Source organism: Salmo trutta, chromosome 23 (genome assembly GCF_901001165.1).
Source record: "Salmo trutta chromosome 23, fSalTru1.1, whole genome shotgun sequence".
Taxonomy (NCBI): Eukaryota; Metazoa; Chordata; class Actinopteri; order Salmoniformes; family Salmonidae; genus Salmo; species Salmo trutta.
In genome coordinates, this window is record NC_042979.1 from 42648775 (window position 1) to 42670644 (window position 21870).

Genomic DNA, 21870 nt, shown 5'->3' on the forward strand with positions numbered 1-21870 from the left:
TTACTACCATGCCATCTATCATATCCATAACTACCATGCCATCTATCATATCCATAACTACCATGCCATCTATCATATCCATAACTACCATGTCATCTGTCATATCCATAACTATCATGTCATCTGTCATATCCATAACTACCATGCCATCTATCATATCCATAACTACCACACCATCTATCATATCCATCACTACGGCTGTAGCCTACCATGCCCCGGCTGCTAATGTCACCCAGGTAGACCACCACGTTCATGAGGGGGGCCCACAGTTGGATCTCTCTCTGCCAGGAGACGAGCGTGGAAAGGGGCACCACCAGCAGGAATGGTCCGTACAGCTGGTGTTCGTGGAACTGGTAGTTGAGGAAGGAGATGGTCTGGATGGTTTTTCCCAGGCCCATCTCATCTGCCAGGATGCAACTGTTACCCCTGGGGAAAGAGAAGAGGATGGTGAGAGAAGTGTTAGGGGCACCGGCAGGATGATGCAAACTATGAAAAAAAATATATATAAAAAAATTATTATACAAAAAATGTTTTGGTCCTTATTAAAAAAAAAAAAGATTGTCTTTATCTTCAGTAAAGTTATTCTAAGTGATTTTATTGTCTGGTTTCAGATGGTGAAAATTGAAATCGAAATAAAATTCAAGATGTCTGGGCTTCGAACAGTGATATTTAATATGAATTATGAAACACCCAAATGCTGAGTTTCGCAAAAAAAAAATTATACGAAAATGATTCTGCAAAAAATTGGAATACGACAACGATGGTGACAACAACAATGGAAGCTCAAGAAGACTATGACGTACTTGCACCATGAGTGAGCCATCCAGTTCAAGCTGTCCAACTGGTAGTCTCGGAGCTGCAGTCCTTCTCCACCGATATAGGACGGCTGTTTCTTCATGGGAATAAACCTCGGCCTCTGTTTCAACACCTGACGAGGAGAAAGGAGAGAGCGTGAGTGGTCGTGCTGCTGCTCCAGTTTCAACTGTTCTGCCTGCGGCTATGGAACCCTGACCTGTTCACCGGACGTGCTACCTTGTCCCAGACCTGCTGTTTTCAACTCTCTAGAGACAGCAGGAGCGGTAGAGATACTCTCAATGATCGGCTATGAAAAACCAACTGACATTTACTCTTGAGGTGCTGACCTGTTGCACCCTCGACAACTACTGTGATCATTATTATTTGACCATGTTGGTCTTTTATGAACATTTTAACATCTTGGCCATGTGCTGTTATAATCTCCATCCGGCACAGCCAGAAGAGGACTGGCCACCCCTCATAGCCTGGTTCCTCTCTAGGTTTCTTCCTAGGTTCTGGCCTTTCTAGGGAGTTTTTCCTAGCCACCGTGCTTCTACACCTGTATTGCTTGCTGTTTGGGGTTTTAGGCTGGGTTTCTGTACAGCACTTTGAGATATCAGTTGATCTAAGAAGGGCTATATAAATACATTTGATTTGATTGAGTTTGAAGTTGAAAATTAAAACAAGTCATTGCAACGAGTTAGACAGTTCTCTGTCATTCCAAAAAAGGGATGACCGCTCTAAGTCAACGACTCAAACTACTGCCGGTTCCTAAAACGATCCCAAGTCTCTACAACTGGGTCCTTGCCAGGTCCTCAGTTTTTAAAGGGAATGGATAGGTAACGGAAAAATGACAAACATTGCTGACTTCCCCTCTCCAATCCAATCAGATGTGCTACGCAAGGACAGACCACGAGGGGCTATAAGTGGAGGAAATTGGTTAAGTTAAATAAAAAAAGACAAATAACCAGGAATTAGGCTAAAAGGAAATCTGTACTCAAGAACAACCCCCCCCAAAAAATATATATACACGAGATTGTGTCTTATTTAACGAGGCAAGTCAGTTAAGAACAAATTCTTATTTACAATGACGGCCTACACCGGTCTCCTGTCTAAGTGTATGAAATTGTTATTTTCTAAGTACAATTTATTTTGGGGCTTAGTTGTGGTCAATTTGCAGTGTTAGAGGTTATTATAGTTATGTTCCAGCCCCTGAACATCCGCTCCGGCAAATCTGCCCGCGGCTGAATCTAGTCACCTATACCTGGTCTTGGGGCAATATCACCCTACTCCTTACCTTGCAGTCTCTGGAGGGAATGGTCTTGGACTGGTTTCTGCGCATATAGTCATCTATGCTCTTCTGGTACTTTCTGGAGATGAGGGCTCCGTCCTCCCAGCTGCACTCGGAGTACGACAGGCCCTGCCACTTGCACAGGTAGTCTGGAAAACCCGCCGCCGACTTCTGATTTGAATGCCCTGGGTGACATTAAAAAACACAATACATGTTAAAAAGGTGCAATTCCCGATCAATTTTTCTTTAGGCAATACTTTAAGAATGTTATTTATAGAACTACCACAAGACTGACTCTGCGTAACGTAGTGTAGTCTGCTCTATACATCTCAATCCTATGTCCCAGCCCCAAACCGTAAAAAAATGGAAGGAACGCCTCAGCAGTAGGACATCTCACCAATTATCCTCTCCACCAGCTGATATTGTGAGTGTAAGTCGTCCATGAGTTCCTGTTGACAGTTGAAATATTCCACATCCTCTGGTGAAGAACATTTTATCCTGGAAAAAGGAAAACAACATTATAGTGAAAAACTCTGGAACTCAAAAACACCTCTTCCAACCAATAGCCAAGGCCACATTACAATTGAAATGTACACGTCTGTTTTGTAATATTTTTTTGTTATTGATAGTTTATCTTTTTTGACTGATTGACAAACCAATTTCCCCTCACGGAGGAATTATCTTACCATTTCTTCTTGTCCGATTCCTTCTTCTTGAAGTTGTCTAGTTTCTTCATGCCCTTGACATTCTGTAGCTTCAGCGTCTCCTCCGTCTCCCAGGTGTTGTGGATATGGGACCAGCCTTTCCACTTGAACAGGTACTGCTGCTCGCCCGCCTCCTTGTTGGGGTTGAAGTTGGCGTTGGGGTCTCCGTCCGCCTCCACTGCGTACACTGTGGTGGTGCCTCCCGTCGCTGTGGGGGAAAAACAACAACCAGTGTTTAGTATGGGAAAAATAATCATTTATAAAAAAATGTCAAACCGAAAAACAAGCAAGCAATAGATCATGCCAGGTCAGGCCAACTAAAAGAGACCATGTCTTTGAAAGCTGCATCCTCTGCAGGTGGAGAGGGTCAGTTCATGGTGTCAGCGTAGGAAGCAGGTCAGTTCATGGTAAATTACTCTGATGATCTGGTACAGGGCAAGTCTGGGAACCAGCCTGAGTCTTATAGTCACTGGACTTCTCTTCCACTCTGATGCACCCATTTGAGGGATGCCTCAGCAGCTCTGAGTGCCAGAAGGCTCACCACACAAAGCTCAGAGTAGTAGCCAGTCATCCTCACTACGAGCACTCTGCCTCACCACTTTCTCCCGCTCCTCACGGTACAAGCAGCCAGGTGAAATAAAAAAAGCTGGTACTCTGTCCAGCTGCATTTTTTAAACAAAACATATTCTAGCTAACCAGCCAAGACAAAAAGAGTTGACTGGTCAGTCAATCTGCAAATCGTGGCTTAAAAACAGATATATGCAACAAAAAATCAAAAAAAAAAATACAATGAAAATAACACTTTAAATAACTAAATATATAAAAATGTTCAGGAACTCTGTCCTGGTTGCTACCAGGGCGTCATGGCAACTATCAACTTAGTTGAATGGGTACATTTACTCTTCTGGTTTTTCCCCTTTACCTCCTCTCCTCCCTATCCGCGTCTCCATCACTCGCTCCAGGGTCTCAAACTCATCCTCGTCTGGCGGAGGCACATCCTCCCCGCACACCTCCACCAGGTCGTCAGAGTCAGTCTTCTGCTCCTCGTCCTCCTTGTAGCTGACGTTCTGCGTGGCCTGGCGCCTTGGCCCCTGGTTCGACGACGACTTCTTGCCGTCGTAGTCGTCGTCTGAGGATGAGCCCGCAGAGGGCTTTTTCCTCTGCACATTGCTCTTCTTCCCGTTTCTGGCGTTAGCCCTGAAGGGAGAGACAGCAGAGACGCAATACGGTGAGTTCTGGAGAACTGCTTTGAGAACAGGAGAGTTGCAAAGTACAAGACAGTGGTGCTGCAACATATGGACCCAACATATGAGCAGAAATGTCGTTCTGTGAGAGTTCTAGTCAATGACTGAAAGGGTGTTTCCTCTCCTTGACCCTTAAAGGTAATTTGATCTTCAAATCAAATTATATTTGTCACATACACAGATTACAGCAGGTCTAAAAGGTGCAGTGAACTGCTTACGTGCCAGCTGCCTCAACAATACAGCACATCTTTATAGCCAGAGTGCATTGACCGTCAATTGATGAATTGTGGTGGCTGAGCATCCATTCTAAAAGGATTGGTTTGGATCCAGAAACTGTTACCATACTGATACTAGGGCTAAAATCAAACTGATCTATGGAATCAACGGACCTAATTGGTATAAACTTTGGTAATTAACTATTTCCACAGTGAAAGGGCAACAATTATGAGTCTCGATGAGATAAATAGTAATCTGTTGGCATACAACAGCTTTCGAGGGGGGGAAACTCTTACTTGGTTGGAAGCTTCCTGCTTTTGACTTTGTGACTGGGCTCGTAATCATCCGACTCTTCACTGTGCTCCTGTTCCTGTGCTGACGAGTCAGAACCGGAACCACTCCCAGAACCCGACCCAGACCCGGAGGACGATCCAGAACCCGATCTAGAGGGAGCATTATACCAACAGTATAGCCCCCAGTATACCAACAGTATAGCCCCAGTATAGCCCACGGTATACCAACAGTATAGCCCCAGTCAATGTGTTTGATATCACCACTAAACGGTGTCAGAGAGTACAACTCACTTTCTTCTCTTTCCACTCGAGTCGTCATCTGAATCATCACTGCTCGACGAATCCTAAAAAACATCAAATAGAAAACAGATTAGAAAACAAGTCCCAAATAATATGTTCTAGCCTACCTGGGTGTAATGTTGTGCGTTATAACCTATATATTACCAAATCAATGAATGACAGAACTAACTACCACCAAACACCAGGCTATGAAACTGAGTGAAATCTTATTCAAATTTTAAAGGTTAAAAATCTCTCATCTTCACTGAAATTGAGCTTTAGAACACACTTTGAATAACGATGGAATTAGAATGATTAATAACGCCACCCACCGATCCACTGTTTGAAGAGCTCTGTTGTTGTTGTTGCTGCTGGAGTTGCTGTTTCCTGAGCATAGCTGACCTTTGAACTGCTAGGATACTGGGGTTGGACTTCCAGAACTGAGATAAAGATAGGAGCGTTAGCTACAAGTCAAGGACAGTTCCCCCGTGGACAAGACAGTTCTTGTTCAACAGAAATACAAAATGGGGCTGTTGACCAGGGTTGTATGTATCAATGGTCTGATTTAGGTTCAATTTAGCCTTTTAGATTGCAATGAATAAGACGACATGGTAAGGAGAGACTTGGTACTGAATCAGCTCTTTTACTCTAAGATGCTTGACACATACAGCCCCAGAACACAGATCTTTTGATTAGATCTCTTATCTTGTTTGAACTATCCAACCTCTACTCTTTCACTTCAACATGACAAGATCATGTCGTGCTAACCGCAGTGAATCAAATCTCAAAATTACATTTCACGTAGTTTTAGTCAAATGTCGGTGTTCCTACCTCGGCTCCGTCGATCTTGGCTTTGTTTTCTGGTTCGTTCTTCTCCTTGGATTTCCCAGAGTCGGAATCGGACTGGCTGCCGGAGTCTGAGCCGCTTCCTGAGCCGCTTCCTGAGCTGCTACTGGAGCTGGAACTGGAGCTGGAGCCCGATCCAGAGCCCGACCCGGAATCATCGTCCGAGTTGCTGCAAGCAAACAAATGATTTCTTAGACTAAGATCAACACAATAACCTATACTTGAAGTGGACTGAAATAAGTGTCTGGACTCTGTAGTCATTTTGGGTGCCGGTACCATTTACATTTAGGTGCCAGAACTCTGCAATGTTTTAAAAAATAAATACAATATACGCCTTCTAAGAGGTGCCCGTACTTATGCAGTTGAAAATTCTAGGTGTGTTCCTGCCCAAGTCTAGCACTGATAACTAAACACACAGAACTCTAAGGAAATCCTAGAGCCTTGTCTAAAGAGGTTTCAGTTTAGATGACTCAGTTATGAGCACACTGCCTTCTCTCCTGCGTGCGAATGTGCATATCTCACTCTGCCTCAAAACAACAACAGAAAGCATATGTGGTGCTCCAGCCTTTCAAACAACACGGCTAAACTTGAGTATGGAGGCCGTTGGTAAGGACTAGGTACAAGCTAAATAACATGTTAATGGTGATGCAAAACATATCTGTACTCTCTATATGAACATGTAAATACATCACTATGCCATATTTTGGTTAACAAAAACAACACTGTGCTGAACAAAAATATAAATGCAACAATTTCAAAGATTTTACTGAGTTACAGTTCAAATAAGAAAATCAGTCAATTGAAATAAATGAATTCGGCATTAATCTATAGATTTCACATGACTGGGAATACAGATATGCATCTGTTAGTCACAGATACGTTAAAAAAATATATTAAACAAAGAAGGTAGGGGAGTAGATCAGAAAACCAGTCAGTATCTGATGTGACCACCATTTGCCTCATGCAGCGCGACACATCTCCTTTGCATAGAGTTGATCAGGCTGTTGGTTGTGACCTGTGGAATGTTGCCCCACTCCTCTTCAATGAGTGTGTGGAGTCAAATCCAATTTTATTGGTCACATACACGTGTTTAGCAGATGTTATTGCGGGTGTAGTGAAATGCGTGTTTCTAACTCCGACAGTGCAGTAATATCCAACCTTTTGGCCCAGTGTTGTCCAAGTTTGGCCAGGGTAGGCCGTCACTGTAAATAAGAATTTGTTCTTAACTGACTTGCCTAGTTAATTTAAGGTTCAATTTTTTTTTAAATAGACTAACAATTTCACAACATATACCCAATACACACAAATCTAAGTAAAGGAATGTAACTAATAATATATAAATATATGGATGAGCAATGTCAGAGCGGCATAGACTAAGATACAGTAGTATAGAATAGTTTATACATATGAGATGAATAAAGCAAGATATGTAAACATTATTAAAGTGGCTAGTGTTCCATTATTAAAGTGGCCAGTGATTTCAAGACAATGTATACAGGCAGCATCCTCTAATGTGCTAGTGATGGCTAATTAACAGTCTAGAGGTCGACCGATTATGATTTTTCAACACCAATACCGATTATTGGAGGACCCAAAAAAGATGATACCGATAAAAAAAAAGCCAATTTTTATATATATACATTTGTAATAATGACAATTACAACACTGAATGAACACTTATTTTAACTTAATATAAGACAAAATCAATTTAGTCTCAAATAAATAATGAAACATGTTCAATTTGGTTTAAATAATGCAAACCGTGTTGGAGAAGAAAGTAAAAGTGCAATATGTGCCATGTAAAAAAGCTAACGTTTAACGTCAGAACATATGAAAGCTGGTGGTTCCTTTTAACATGAGTCTTCAATATTCCCAGGTAAGAACTTTTAGGTTGTAGTTTTCATAGGACTATTTAATATACCTTTGACTATTGGATGTTCTTAAAGGCACTATAGTATTGCCAGCCTAATCTCGGGAGTCGATAGGCTTGAAGTCATAAACAGCTCTGTGCTTCAAGCATTGCGAAGAGCTGCTGGCAAACGCAGGAAAGTGCTGTTTGAATGAATGCTTACGAGCCTGCTGCTGTCAGACTGCTCTATCAAATCATAATTATTTATAATATAATAAAAAACACATAGAAATACAAGCCGTAGGTCATTAATATGGTCAAATCCGGAAACTATAATTTAGAAAACAAACGTTTATTCTTTCAGGGAAATACGGAACTGTTCCGTATTTTATCGAACGGGTGGCAACCCTAAGTCTAAATATTGCTGTTACATTGCACAATCTTCCACGTCATGTCATAATTATGTAAAATTCTGGCAAATTAATTACGGTTTTTATTAGGAAGAAATGGTCTTCACACAGTTCGCAACGAGCCAGGCGGTCCAAACTGCTGCATATACCCCGACTCTGCTTGCACTGAATGCAAGAGAAGTGACAATTTCCCCAGTTAATATTGCCTGCTAACATGCATTTCTTTTAACTAAATATGCAGGTTTAAAAAAATATATACTTGTGTATTGATTTTAAGAATGGCAAAAGATGTTCATGGTTAGGTACATTGGTGCAACGATTGTGCTTTTCTCGCGAATGCGCTTTTGTTAAATCATCACCCATTTGGCGAAGTAGGCTGTGATTCGATGATAAATTAACAGGCACCGCATTGATTATATGCAACGCAGGACAAGCTAGTTAACCTAGTAATATCAACCAAGTGTAGTTAACTAGTGATTATGTGAAGATTGATTGTTTTTTATAAGATAAGTTTAATGCTAGCTAGCAACTTACCTTGGCTCCTTGCTGCACTCGCGTAACAGGTGGTCAGCCTGCCACGCAGTCTCCTTGTGGATTGCAATGTAATCGGCGCCCAAAAATGCCTATTACCGATTGTTATGAAAACTTGAAATCGGCCATGCCGATTAAATCAGCCGACCTTTATTGCAGTCTGATGGCCTTGAGATAGATGTTTTTCAGTCCCAGCTTTGATGCACCTGTATTGACCATGCCTTCTGGATGATAGCAGGGTGAACAGGCAGTGGCTCAGGTGGTTGATGTCCTTGATGATGTTTTTGGCCTTCCTGTGATATCGGGTCCTGTAGGTGTACAGGAGGACAGGTAGTATGCCCCTGGTGATGCGTTGGGCAGACCGCAACACTCTCTGGAGAGCCCTGCAGTTGCAGGCGGTGCAGTTGTCGTACCAGTCTGTGATACAGCCCGACAGGATGCTCTCAATTGTGCACCTGTAAAAGTTTGGGAGGGTTTTAGGTGCCAAGACACATTTCTTCAGCCTCCTGAGGTTGAACAGGCGCTGTTGCGCCTTCTTCACCACACTGTCTGTGTGAGTGGACTATTTCAGTTTGTCAGTGATGTGTACGCCGAGGAACTTAAAACTTTCCACCTTCTCCACTGCGGTCCTGTCGATGTGGGTAGTGGGGTGCTCCCTCTGCTGTTTCCTGAAGTCCACAATCATCTCCTTCGTTTTGACGATGTTGAGTGAGAGGTTATTTTTCTGGCACCACTTCGAGCCCTTACCTCCTCCCTGTAGGCTGTCTCATCATTGTTAAGCCTACTACTGTTGTGTCGTCTGCAAACTTGATGATTGAGTTGGAGGCATTCTTGGTCACGCAGTCATGGTTGAACAGGGAGTAGAGGGGGCTGAGCACACACCCTTGTGGGGCCCACGTGTTGAGGATCAGCGAAGTGGGGGTGTTGTTTCCTACCTTCACCACCTGGGGGCGGCCATCAGGAAGTCCAGGACCAAGTTGCACAGGGCGGGGTTCAGACCCAGGGCCTCGAGCTTAATGTTGAGCTTGGAGTTGAATGCTGAGCTATAGTCAATGAACAGCATTCTTACATAGGTATTCCTCTTGTCCAGATGGGATAGGGCAGTGTGATGGTGATTGCATCGTCTGTGGATCTATTGGCGCAGTAAGCAAATTGAAGTGGGTCTAGTGTGACAGGTAAGGTAGAGGTGATATGATCCTTGAGTAGTCCTCTCAAAGCACTTCTTGACGACAGGAGTGAGTGCTACAGGGCGATAGTCATTTAGTTCAGTTCGCTTTCATTTCTTGGGTAAAGGAACAATGGTGGCCATCTTGAAGCATGTGGGGACAGCTGACTGGGATAGGGAGAGATTGAATATGTCCATAAACACACCAGCCAGCTAGTCTGTGAACGCGGATTGGGATGCCGTCTGGGCCGGAAGCCTTGCGCTTAAAATGTCTTACTCATGTTGGCCACGGAGGAGGAGAGCCCACAGTCCTTGATACCAGGCCACGTCGGTGGCACTGTTTTATCCTCAATGCGGGCTAAGGTGTTTAGCTTGTCCGGAAGCAAGACAGTGTCCGCGACATGGCTGGTTTTCCTTTTGTAGTCCGTGATTATCTGTTGACCCTGCCACATACGTCTCGTGTCTGAGCCGTTGAATTGCGACTACACTTTGCCTGTTTGATTGCCTTGCGGAGGGAATAACTACACTGTTTGTTTTCTGCCATATTCCCAGTCACCTTGCCATGATTAAATGCGGTGGATATTGGCGGAACCTGGAACACGCTGTTATACACGTCGATCCAGAGCATCCCATGTCTGGTGAGTATGAAGGCCATGGAAGAACTGGGACATTTTCAGCTTCCAGGAATTCTGTACAGATCCTTGCGACATTGGGCTGTGCATTAACAAGCTAAAACATGAGGTGACTGCATCAGATGAATGGTACGACAATGGGCCTCAGGATCTCGTCACGGTATATTGGTGCATTCAAATTGACATCAATAAAATGCAATTGTGTTCGTAGCTTATGCCATACCAGAACCCCATCATAGGGCACTGTTCACAATGTTGACATCAGCACACCGCTCGCCCATACGACACCATACACATGGTGTGCGGTTGTGAGGCCGGTTGGACGTACTGCCAAATTCTCTAAAACATTTGAGGCGGCTTATGGTAGAGAAATGAACATTAAAATTATCTGGCAACAGCTCTGGTGGACATTCCTGCGGTCACCATGCCAATTGCACGCTCCCTCAAAACTTGAGACATCTGCAGCATTGTGTTGTGGCAAAACTGCTCATTTTAGAATGGATGTTTAATCAGCTTCTTGATATGCCACGCCTGTAAGGTGGATGGATAATCTTGGCAAAAGAGAAATGCTCACTAACAGGAATGTAAACACAGTTGTGCACAACATTTTAGAGAAATAATATTTGTGCGCGTATGGAACATTTCTGGGATCTTTTATTTCAGCTTATGAAAAATGGGACCGACACTTTACATGTTGAGTTTATTTTTGTTCAGTAGAATAAGTATATATATATATATATATATATATATATATATATATATATATATATATATACACTGCTCAAAAAAATAAAAGGAACACTTAAACACAATGTAACTCCAAGTCAATCACACTTCTGTGAAATCAAACTGTCCACTTAGGAAGCAACACTGATTGACAATAAATTCCACATGCTGTTGTGCAAATGGAATAGACATCAGGTGGAAATTATAGGCAATAAGCAAGACACCCCCAATAAAGGAGTGGTTCAGCAGGTGGTGACCACAGACCACTTCTCAGTTCCTATGCTTCCTGGCTGATGTTTTGGTCACTTTTGAATGCTGGCGGTGCTTTCACTCTAGTGGTAGCATGAGACGGAGTCTACAACCCACACAAGTGGCTCAGGTAGTGCAGCTCATCCAGGATGGCACATCAATGCGAGCTGTGGCAAGAAGGTTTGCTGTGTCTGTCAGCGTAGTGTCCAGAGCATGGAGGCGCTACCAGGAGACAGGCCAGTACATCAGGAGACGTGGAGGAGGCCGTAGGAGGGCAACAACCCAGCAGCAGGACCACTACCTCCGCCTTTGTGCAAGGAGGAGCAGGAGGAGCACTGCCAGAGCCCTGCAAAATGACCTCCAGCAGGCCACAAATGTGCATGTGTCTGCTCAAACGGTCAGAAACAGACTCCATGAGGGTGGTATGAGGGCCCATCGTATTACCTGTGCTTACAGCCCAACACCGTGCAGGACGTTTGGCATTTGCCAGAGAACACCAAGATTGGCAAATTCGTCACTGACGCCCTGTGCTCTTCACAGATGAAAGCAGGTTCACACTGAGCACGTGACAGACGTGACAGAGTCTGGAGACGCCGTGGAGAACGTTCTGCTGCCTGCAACATCCTCCAGCATGACCGGTTTGGCGGTGGGTCAGTCATGGTGTGGGGTGGCATTTCTTTGGGGGCCCGCACAGCCCTCCATGTGCTCGCCAGAGGTAGCCTGACTGCCATTAGGTACCGAGATGAGATCCTCAGACCCCTTGTGAGATCATATGCTGGTGCGGTTGGCCCTGGGTTCCTCCTAATGCAAGACAATGCTAGACCTCATGTGGCTGGAGTGTGTCAGCAGTTCCTGCAAGAGGAAGGCATTGATGCTATGGACTGGCCCGCCCGTTCCCCAGACCTGAATCCAATTGAGCACATCTGGGACATCATGTCTCGCTCCATCCACCAACGCCACGTTGCACCACAGACTGTCCAGGAGTTGGCGGATGCTTTAGTCCAGGTCTGGGAGGAGATCCCTCAGGAGACCATCCGCCAACTCATCAGGAGCATGCCCAGGCGTTGTAGGGAGGTCATACAGGCACGTGGAGGCCACACACACCACTGAGCCTCATTTTGACTTGTTTTAAGGACATTACATCAAAGTTGGATCAGCCTGTAGTGTGGTTTTCCACTTTAATTTTGAGTGTGACTCCAAATCCAGACCTCCATGGGTTGATAAATTGGATTTCCATTGATTATTTTTGTGTGAATTTGTTGTCAGCACATTGAACTATGTAAAGGAAAAAATAATTAATAAGATTATTTCTTTCATTCAGATCTAGGATGTGTTGTTTAAGTGTTCCCTTTATTTTTTTGAGCAGTGTATATAAAATATTCTATTTGACATGCCTCAATCTAATATACTATATTTTACATGTATGAATTTTTGACCAGATTCTGTGCATCAACAAGACAAGGGGAAGTCTAAATAACATACAGAACAGTACCAAGCCACGCTGATACTGAAACTACAAAAACTATTGTTGTCTTCATTACTTTGGCTTTAGTGACTGCGTTGTGCAGTACAACTCAACAAACATCAGGGTGTGAGATATCACAACAACAACAAAAAACATTCAAACGGCCCTTGGTGTTGTTAACAAATGGACCATTTCCATGTCTCTACATTACTTATTAGAAGACAGTGGTAGCCAATGGATTGACACTGACGATGTGAAATAAGAAAAGCATGACGACTCAAAAAGCTATGTCGTAAGGAAGCATGTTGTTTTACGTCTCACACACACACAAACGGTTTGCTGTTGTATTTGTGCTTTTGCCAATGTCTTGTCTGTGTTATCCGATTTGTCTTGCATTGTTTTTAACCCAGCCCCAGTCCCAACAGGAGGCATTTGCCCTCATTATAAATAAGAAATTGTTCTTAATTGACTTGCCTGGTCAAACAATGTATAAATAAAAAATGTAATATAGTGTCAGCATTAAAAATTACAAATAACACAACTATGGTTTGCCAACTTCCAGGTAATATCTATAAGCACACAGTGGTCTAATTTTATGTTCATATCAACAAGGATGCGAAACAACTTGCTTATTCACTTTGAGCATCCAGTAGAGTGATTGTTTTGTCACCAACTTGTCATCAACATATCAGCTTGTCCACACACACACACACCTTTGCATCCAGTATATATACAGAACAAAAATATAAAAACGCAACATGTAGTGTTGCTCCCATGTTTCATGAGCTGAAATAAAAGATCCTATGGCCTCCCAGGCCCACCCATGGCTGCGCCCGTGCCCAGTCATGCGAAATCCATAGAATGGAACCTAATTTCTTGATTTCCTTATATGAACTGTAACTCAGTAAAATCTTTGAAATTGTTGTGTTGTATTTTATATATATATATATATATATATATATATGCACACACACATATAATCATCAGTTAGCAAGCTCCAATGTAACGGGTTGTCCTCAATGAAGATCAAACATGGGATGTTCTCTATTCTCTAGGAACCAAACAGAAGCAAGCGGGCTGAAACGGGACTGGGACTCGGATCTACCTGAACGTGTCCAATAAGAAACGTTTGTTTCCATTGCAAATTGTTTAGCTATGGTTTGCACTAATGAATACACCCTGGACCAGTTGGTGGTCACAGCACTGTCATATTCCCCAAACCGATGGAGACACATTACCTTGACTCTCCACTGCTGTTGCTCACACCCTCGTCTTCACTTCGTCCAGCCATCTCTTAGAGTCCCAGATATATGAGCTTCTGAGAAAATGTTATAATCCAAGCTGCCCTGGTTTACGTGTTGGATGCAGTTCACCTGTAAAATCAAAAGCACAAAAGTCGCAAAAATAAAAAATAAAATACCATTTTGAAGTATGTACATTCAGTGTATTTAAACGAGATAGGCATTTTGTCAATAGTCCTCATAACTTTTAATAGCTGCATGTGTTTTAGGTTCACAACGTGACTGTTCTAGATTCACAACCTTGTACAAACTGAGAATCAACTAATTTGCTAAACAAATCCATTAATTGTTTTATCCTTAAATTGATATAAACGTTTCCTGATTGTGGTTTGACTGCTTCCTAGTGACTGTTTTCCCTGCACTGCTTCCCATGTAAGATAGCTAAAATAAAAACAGTATTCTATAAACCCGGTGTGTTGTTTATAGCCATCTAGCTATTCTAAACTTGTTTAGCCTTATATGACGTTAGCTAGTTAGTAGCTAGCTACATTGAACTATAGAGTAAATTAGCTAACACATAAAGCCTGCTGGTTTGTTTTCATCCCTGTCACATTAGCTAGCTTCCTACGTCTGAATGCAAACGGTAGCGGTAAGTTACCAAGCCAGCGCTTTTCCGACCGCACAGGCCTGTTGTGAGGCCTGCACAGCATGTGAGTTTCGCGCACTGTCCTGGACAATGCGCCGCACTCCAGATCTCTTTCGCAGGAGGCCCGAAGCAAGACAGTACCACGCCTACAGTATTCTTCTCTCGCATACATCGACAAACAGAGTTGCGCAGCAAGCCAGTAAACTAGCAATGGCAAACCAAGTTCTGGCTGTGTGCAGAAGACAGATTTATTTCTGAGATGTTTAGCATTTAGCGCATAATTTCAGCTGCTAGCTATTGGCGGAATCACACTGATGCTAACTGCCCAGCTATAAACTAATATATAGAAATCCGTCTGTGAGCGTACTACATTTAAATCCATATTTTTCCTCTCTAGCCCTGAAAAGTTGTTTGCTAACCTAGCTAGTTGCTAGCTGATGTTCTAGCTAAACAGTAAACTGAACTCAAGACCACTAACTAGCTAGCACACTGGCCTTGAAAGAGGAAAAAGCAACTAACGTTAAGCCACGTGAAACAATATTTCGCAAACAGTAGCAAGTTATGGACGTTTAACAAAATATTTTCCACTTGTGGCAAATATTTACCAAGTTATCCTTTATTTTTTCGTATGTGGACATCTGAATGACCTAGTTAGCTTACTAGCTAGCTTAAGTCACATTTTAGCAAACAAACCAGCTAGGTACTGTAGCTTAGCTGACAAGCTAGCTAATCTAACAAACCAGGTCATGGGGAAAGTGTTAGGTAGGTTTTTACATCAAACTTGTAGCCAATTGTGATTGTACCATTGTTTCTAACAGTGCTCTAATCAATATATGCAAATTCCCATGACCTCAAACACATTCACATACTCATCACGTTTTATAATCACCCTTTCCCGCACTCCCAAGCTAGCTCCCTCGTTGCTAATAGCTAACAAGAGTGTTTATCAGTCGCTTACTTCCCAAAATCAAGCTAGGTGACAGGCTCCTTGCTTTCTATGGAGTTATTTAACTAAACTAAGCAATAATACCAATATAAGTGCCTAAAAAATAAATTCAATCGGGGTTTGTTTAGTATTTTAGGCTACCTTGAAGCTACGGCGAACTGCCAGTCTGATTCTGCCGTCCGACTTCAGTGGTCCGTTTTTCTTATTTTCTTTGGCTAGCGAACTAGCAGCTAAAGATAGCTAGCTAGCTAGCTCCCGGGCCGGGGAGAGCAGCCCCAACTGATCTTACTAGAATTCGAGCCAAGTTTCTTGATTTCTTCCTCCAGAAGTGTAAAATATGTTTCACTTTTAATTTTCCGTTTTGAATTCGAAACAATATATGATTTAATTGACAGCGATTGTAGATAACATTTCAGCTGCGGGTCCTACTACAGCCGGTCTCCGCCATGACGCCGTCGAGTTCACACTGTAACATTAGCGATGTTGAGTGTGGAAACCCCGGGTAGTGACGTAAAGACGATGTTTTGCAGTCTCCTACAACTGCAAACTACAACAGACGAAAGGTGACAGTAGTCGGCCTATTATGTGAAATATAGTTGTAATTATAAAACAGAGGTAGCTAATAGTCCACATGAGAATTAAATAGCATTGGGTTGAGTGCTGGTTAGATTGACACCCTTCACTGCAACGCTTGCTTCAACCAAGCATTTACCTGCTTCAAATCCCAAGTTATCTATTTGGACAAATACTTAAAATTACCCTCTACATCTCTTTTAATGGTCCTCATCACCACATTTTTATGTAGATGATGTAACTGTTTCTAGAACTCCTTCTGCCAGAGGAGAGATATATTATTGGGTAAATCAAGCCTCCTGAATCTCAATAAAAAGGACAAATGCAAACTAACAATTTAACAGTATAAAGTAACATTTTCTACATATTGAATGGTTATGGAATTGAAATGAGTGCAGATTTCAACAGGTTATGGTCAGGGATATCTAGCAGAATAACATGAGATAGGTGGTCAAAATTCAACTGTGGTGGTTATTAGGGGGTGGTGGGGATTGTCAGGGACCTCACGTTACGATATTATCACGATACTTCGGTGCAGATACGATATGTTTTGTGATTCTCACGATTCTATATGTATTGCGATTTCAATACGGTGATTTTATTGCGATTCCATGGTCCAAACATATTGCTCACCATGTCTGCTGCAGAGGGACAAGAGAGTGCCATGATAAAACAAGTTTTGATCAGTCATAGAAATAAAAGTGATGAAAACATATTGACTCCCTATTTAAAAAGAAGATGGAGAACAAGCTATGAAGGAAAAATACTGGAGTTTTGGTCTAGGTACCAACTAGTGCAAAATGAGTCTTGGGATATTGTCAAAGCAATACGATATATCGTCAAAAATAATATCACGATATGTAACTGTATTGAACCCCCCCCCCCCCCCATCACTAGTGGTAATACAACTGGTGTGCTTTTATACGGACCAAAAGGCTCGGCCCAATGGCTGTCAAACCTAATTTAGGTCTGGCGGTAACTAAAACGATAGAGGAAAATAAACGAACAAAGATGATCAGCACAACTGTGGAGTATATTATCTTGGGGCCTCCATCCACTATTGTTATTCAGACAACAGGTCACGTGACATGACCTAGATTTCTTAGTGCTCCCTCAGCTCCCCTTTAGTTGTATGTCTGTAGCGGCTTTTGTGTATTGCCCTCTGGGGGAATCTTTAGAAAGTCCATTTAGTTTTGAATTACTTTCATGTTCTAGTCATCAATATGGAGTAACAGGTAGGTCTGGTACTTTTGGGGAATGGGTAATACATTCACTGAACTTTGGCATTGACTAGAGTTTCCATATTTGAAGTGTACACAGACGTAGGTTGATTGAACCAGGGAGTTAAGCTCCACACACAAAGCAGCTCAGTGCTACAATGTCCTCCAAGACATTAAGTTGAGTTTTAATGCTACATTTTTGTAATGCAAATTCATCAACATGAAGCTAATGCTTTTATGAATGAAGCAGTTCTCTTTTCAAAGGGAAGTATGCAGAGATGTTGTTGAATTTCCAAAACTGTCTGCTTAGGTTTCTGAACACAGTACCTTTAACACATTTGGGCGACACAAATACCAGAAACATATATTTACTTGACCAGTGGTAGTCATATGTTCGATTATTCTTTTAAGCTAGAAGAAGCTACAAATTCTTATTACTGTGTAATCATTATGTAATCAAAACAAAAAGTAGACAGTAAACATTAATGACTGAACAGACGCATTATTGCAATGAAAAACAGGGTATTTTTTTAGATTTGGAGGATACATACATAACACAGAGAACATCAAAGTAAAACAAAAAAACAACATTAAAAATACTCATATTATACTTTCTGCATGTAAGTAAAAGTCCAAAACGTTTTTATTTTCGTATCTGAAGAGACCTGTGAGCAACAAAAATAATAAATTCCGTTAATTAAGACTGAAATATAAAAACAGCACCTGGAAGCACTGTAAGGAGTCAGTTTGTCATGTTCACATACCAGTGTCTATTAGGGTCTCCATTTCAAACACTGCTGTCAAAGGCCTTAAATTTCAGTTTGAGCTGTGTCCCCTCATTTGGAATCCCGCCTTTGCGTTGTCGTGTCCCAAGCCGATGCCTCTCAATCTGCACTTCCAGACCGTGTGTGATTACGAGGGCCAGCCAGAAGGGGTCTCCCATGACCCTGCATATCACGCCGTACCACTCCAGTACACTCAGCTCCAAGCCCAGTGCCTGCATCTGCCTCTGGAGCAGGCAAGTGACCACCAACAGAATCACGTCGTACAGCGTCAGCCAGACCGCAAAGCCCAGGATGCCCACATGCTGGTGGGCCCAAACTGCTCCGAGCATGCACAGGGTCAGCAGTAGGGTGATGCCACCCAGGATAAGCAGAGAGTAGTAGTAACCGAAGCACACCTGGGGCTGAAGCTGGGAGCCTGTGATGTTGTTGGTGCTCTCCTTGGCTGTGCGCAGATGGCCAAACTCAAAGACCATTTGCATGACGCCCACCATCAAAAAATAGAGTCCTCCTACTATGGAGCCCTGGTAAGGGGTCATGCCACATAGGCCTGAAGACAGAAGTAGCTTCATGCTACAATTACAGTCCAATGGGACAGAGGAGGGTGCGATGGAGAGAATAGACGAAAACAAGGAGACAGATGGCGAAAGGTTAAAGGAGTTCTAGTGGTTGAGAGGCAGAATTGGAAAATAAATATTTAAAAACACAGAGGCGAGGAGTCAGTCAGATTTGTTATCATTCCATCACAATGTCTCATTGAAAGAGGTCAGAACTCTTCTCGCTTAATATTCACAGTGGACGGCTGAGACTATGCAGAACAATCTGTTCACTCCTGGAAGAGAGGGGAGTCCACAACAGCACCTGAAGGGAGGAATCAGAAGACTGCATTATGTTTGAAAACAAAATATTGGAGACTGGCATGACAATGGATTATTATTGCAATAAAACTGATCTCACAGTGACACCAAACATAGGACAGGTAACAGCAGCTACTGTAGCTACAGGATAAAACTGTCACTGAAAACTGCTGGGAGAGAAATCAGCTGTCATGAGGATGACTGTGTGTAAAACAGGCCTGTCTGTTATTAAATTGAAAACTGTCTGTAATGTTAGCTTGCTATCTGAGACCAATATTTTATCCAACTGTATGAAAATATGTGATGAATGTGTTTAACGTCAACAGAAATAAAAAATCACAAACAGCCCAGGCCCAGCTAGCTACAGTAACGTTAGCTAATTTAACGTTAATAATAAGTTAGTTGCTAATGTTACATCAGTCGATATATACACTGCTTTCCAACAAAGGTGACGCGAAAATATATATATATTTTTACAATCATAAATATTAGCTGTGTGGCTCGACTCACTTGCTGGCGGAACGTTTGTTGGAATTTGGCCCTTTGTATACACACCTTGTTATTTTTCACACAAAAAAAAATTGCTAGCTAGTTTAGCAATTAACAGATTCGTCCGTTGGCGTTGCGGTCCAGATGATGAGCGAGGCCAGCAACCGTTAAAACACCCTAGTGACGCCGCGCGCGCCTCGCACTGGCGGATTTAACGTTAGGTCTTTGGCCTCATGAGCTAAACAAAAACATTACAAAAAAATACAACATATTACAATTCTTTCTCCGCTTGAGGCATAATAAATACAATATATAAATAAAAAATCCCCATCAAAATCTGTCTGTAAGAGATATCTATTTTTCTGCATGCGTCTCAATCCACCATATCCTTTAATGTTGGCCTTCCGCATCTGTGGTGGAACGTGGCAGAGCTACAGCGGTGTTTGGCAGACCAGGATAGTCCTACTTGAGTAAAAGTAAAGATACCTTAATAGAAAATGACTCAATTAAAAGTGAAAGTCACCCAGTAAAATCCTACTTGAGTAAAAGTCTAAAAGTATTTGATTTTAAATATACTTAATTATCAAAAGTAAATGTAATTGCTTAAAATATACTTAAGTATCAAAATTGTCAAAAATATAAATAGTAAAGTAAAGTACAGATACTCCAAAAAAAACTACTCAAGTAGTACTTTAAAGTATTTTTACTTAGGGTACTTTACACCACTGTCGTCTTGGCCTTCAAACTAATATGACCCCTTATATGACCCACATATGCTGAGCACTTTTTGGCTGCTTTTCCTTCACTCTGCGGTGCAACTCATCCCAAACAATCTCAATTGGGTTGAGGTCAGGTGATTGTGGAGACCAGGTCATCTTATGCAGCACTCCATTACTCTCCTTCTTGGTCAAATAGCCCTTACACTGCCTAGAGGTGTCTTTTGGGTCCTTGTCCCATTAAGCGCGAACCAGATGGGATGGCGTATCACTGCAGAATGCTGTAGTAGCCATGCTGGTTAAGTGTGCCTTGAATTCTAAATAAATCACAGACAGTGTCACCAGCAAAGCACCCCCCCACACCATCTCCTCCATGCATCACGGTGGGAACCACACATGCAGAGATCATCCGTTCACCTACTCTGCGTCTCACAAAGACACGGCAGTTAGAAGCAAAAATTTCAAATTTGCACTCAAAGGACAGATTTCCAACAGTCTAATGTCCATTGCTCGTGTTTCTTGGCCGAAGCAAGTCTCTTCTTCTTATTGGTGTCCTTTAGTAGTGGGTTCTTTGCAGCAATTCGACAATGAAGGTCTGATTCACACAATCTCCTCTGAACAGTTGATGTTGAGATGTGTCTGTTACATGAACTCTGTGAAGCATTTATTTGGGCTGCAATTTCTGAGGCTGGTAACTCTAATGAACTTGTCCTCTGCAGCAGAGGTAACTCTGGGTCATCCTTTACTGTGGTGGTCCACATGAGAGCCAGTTTTATCATAGCGCTTGATGGTTTTTGCGACTATACTTGAATAAACTTTAAAATTTCTTGAAACTTTCCTGATTGACTGACCTTCATGTCTTAAAGTAATGATGGACTGTCATTTCTCTATACTTATTTGAGCTGTTCTTGCTATAATATGGACATGGTCTTTTACCAAAAAGGGCTATCTCTGTATACTAACCCTACCTTGTCACAACACAACTGATTGGCTCAAATGATTTGTTCATTGAAATGCATTCCTGGTGCATTCCAGGTGACTACCTCATGACGCTGGTTGAGAGAATGCCAAGAGTGTGGAAAGCTGTCATCATGGCAAAGGGTGGCTACTTTGAAGAATCTCAAATATAAAATATATTTTGAGTTATTTAACACTTGTTTGGTTACTACATTATTCCATATGTGTTATTTCATAGTTTTGATGTCTTCACTATTATTCTACAATGTAGAAAATAGTACAAATAAAGAAAAACCCTTGAATGGGGAGGTGTGTCCAAACCTTTGACTGGTACTGTATATAGTGCCTTCGGGAAGTATTCTGACCCCTATTATAAATTGATGAAATTGTTATTTTTCCTCATCAATCTACACACAATACCCCATAATGACAAATCATTTTTGCAAATTTATTACAATATGGAAATATCACATTTACGTAAGTATTCAGACCCTTTACTCAGTACTTTGCTGAAGCACCTTTGGCAGCGATTACAGCATTGAGTCTTCTTGGGTATGACGCTACAAGCTTGGCACACCTGTATTTGGGGAGCTTCTCCCATTCTTCTCTGCAGATCCTCTTCCTGCACAGCTGTTTTCAGGTCTCTCCAGAGATGTTTGATCTGGTTTAAGTCCAAGCTGGGCCATTCAAGGACATTCAGAGACTTGTCCCGGAGCCAGCCCTGCGTTGTCTTGGCTGTGTGCCTTGG

General features: G+C 42.2%; 2 protein-coding genes across 5 annotated transcripts in view; both read right to left on the reverse strand.

The window, feature by feature from the left end:
* Positions 1-16031, reverse strand: part of chd1 (chromodomain helicase DNA binding protein 1) — a 40956-nt gene extending 24925 nt beyond the window's left edge. Inside the window, exons 1-12 of the mRNA XM_029710420.1 lie at positions 15670-16031; positions 13934-14068; positions 5654-5837; positions 5155-5262; positions 4835-4887; positions 4547-4693; positions 3713-3987; positions 2773-2998; positions 2484-2584; positions 2093-2271; positions 804-928; positions 210-426 (exon numbers count right to left, since the gene is read on the reverse strand). Coding sequence (XP_029566280.1) covers positions 210-426; positions 804-928; positions 2093-2271; positions 2484-2584; positions 2773-2998; positions 3713-3987; positions 4547-4693; positions 4835-4887; positions 5155-5262; positions 5654-5837; positions 13934-13986 — 1668 coding nt within the window. The 5' untranslated portion in view covers positions 13987-14068; positions 15670-16031. The remainder of the gene's footprint in view (positions 1-209; positions 427-803; positions 929-2092; positions 2272-2483; positions 2585-2772; positions 2999-3712; positions 3988-4546; positions 4694-4834; positions 4888-5154; positions 5263-5653; positions 5838-13933; positions 14069-15669) is intronic.
* A 1792-nt stretch (positions 16032-17823) lies between these two features.
* Positions 17824-19672, reverse strand: LOC115160256 (transmembrane protein 217). 4 transcript variants are annotated; one of them, XM_029710631.1, is made up of 3 exons: positions 19471-19672; positions 18086-18964; positions 17824-17986 (listed from the first exon to the last, which is right to left on the reverse strand). In XM_029710631.1, exon 2 carries the CDS (start codon positions 18673-18675, stop codon positions 18109-18111), a length of 567 nt encoding a protein of 188 aa, XP_029566491.1. In that variant the 5' UTR covers positions 18676-18964; positions 19471-19672; the 3' UTR covers positions 17824-17986; positions 18086-18108. The 4 variants fall into 4 exon arrangements, with proteins under 4 accessions (XP_029566491.1, XP_029566490.1, XP_029566488.1 ...); XM_029710630.1 differs by having other exon boundaries at positions 17824-18964; positions 19516-19671; XM_029710628.1 differs by having other exon boundaries at positions 17824-18964; positions 19471-19671.
* Positions 19673-21870: the final 2198 nt, after the last annotated feature.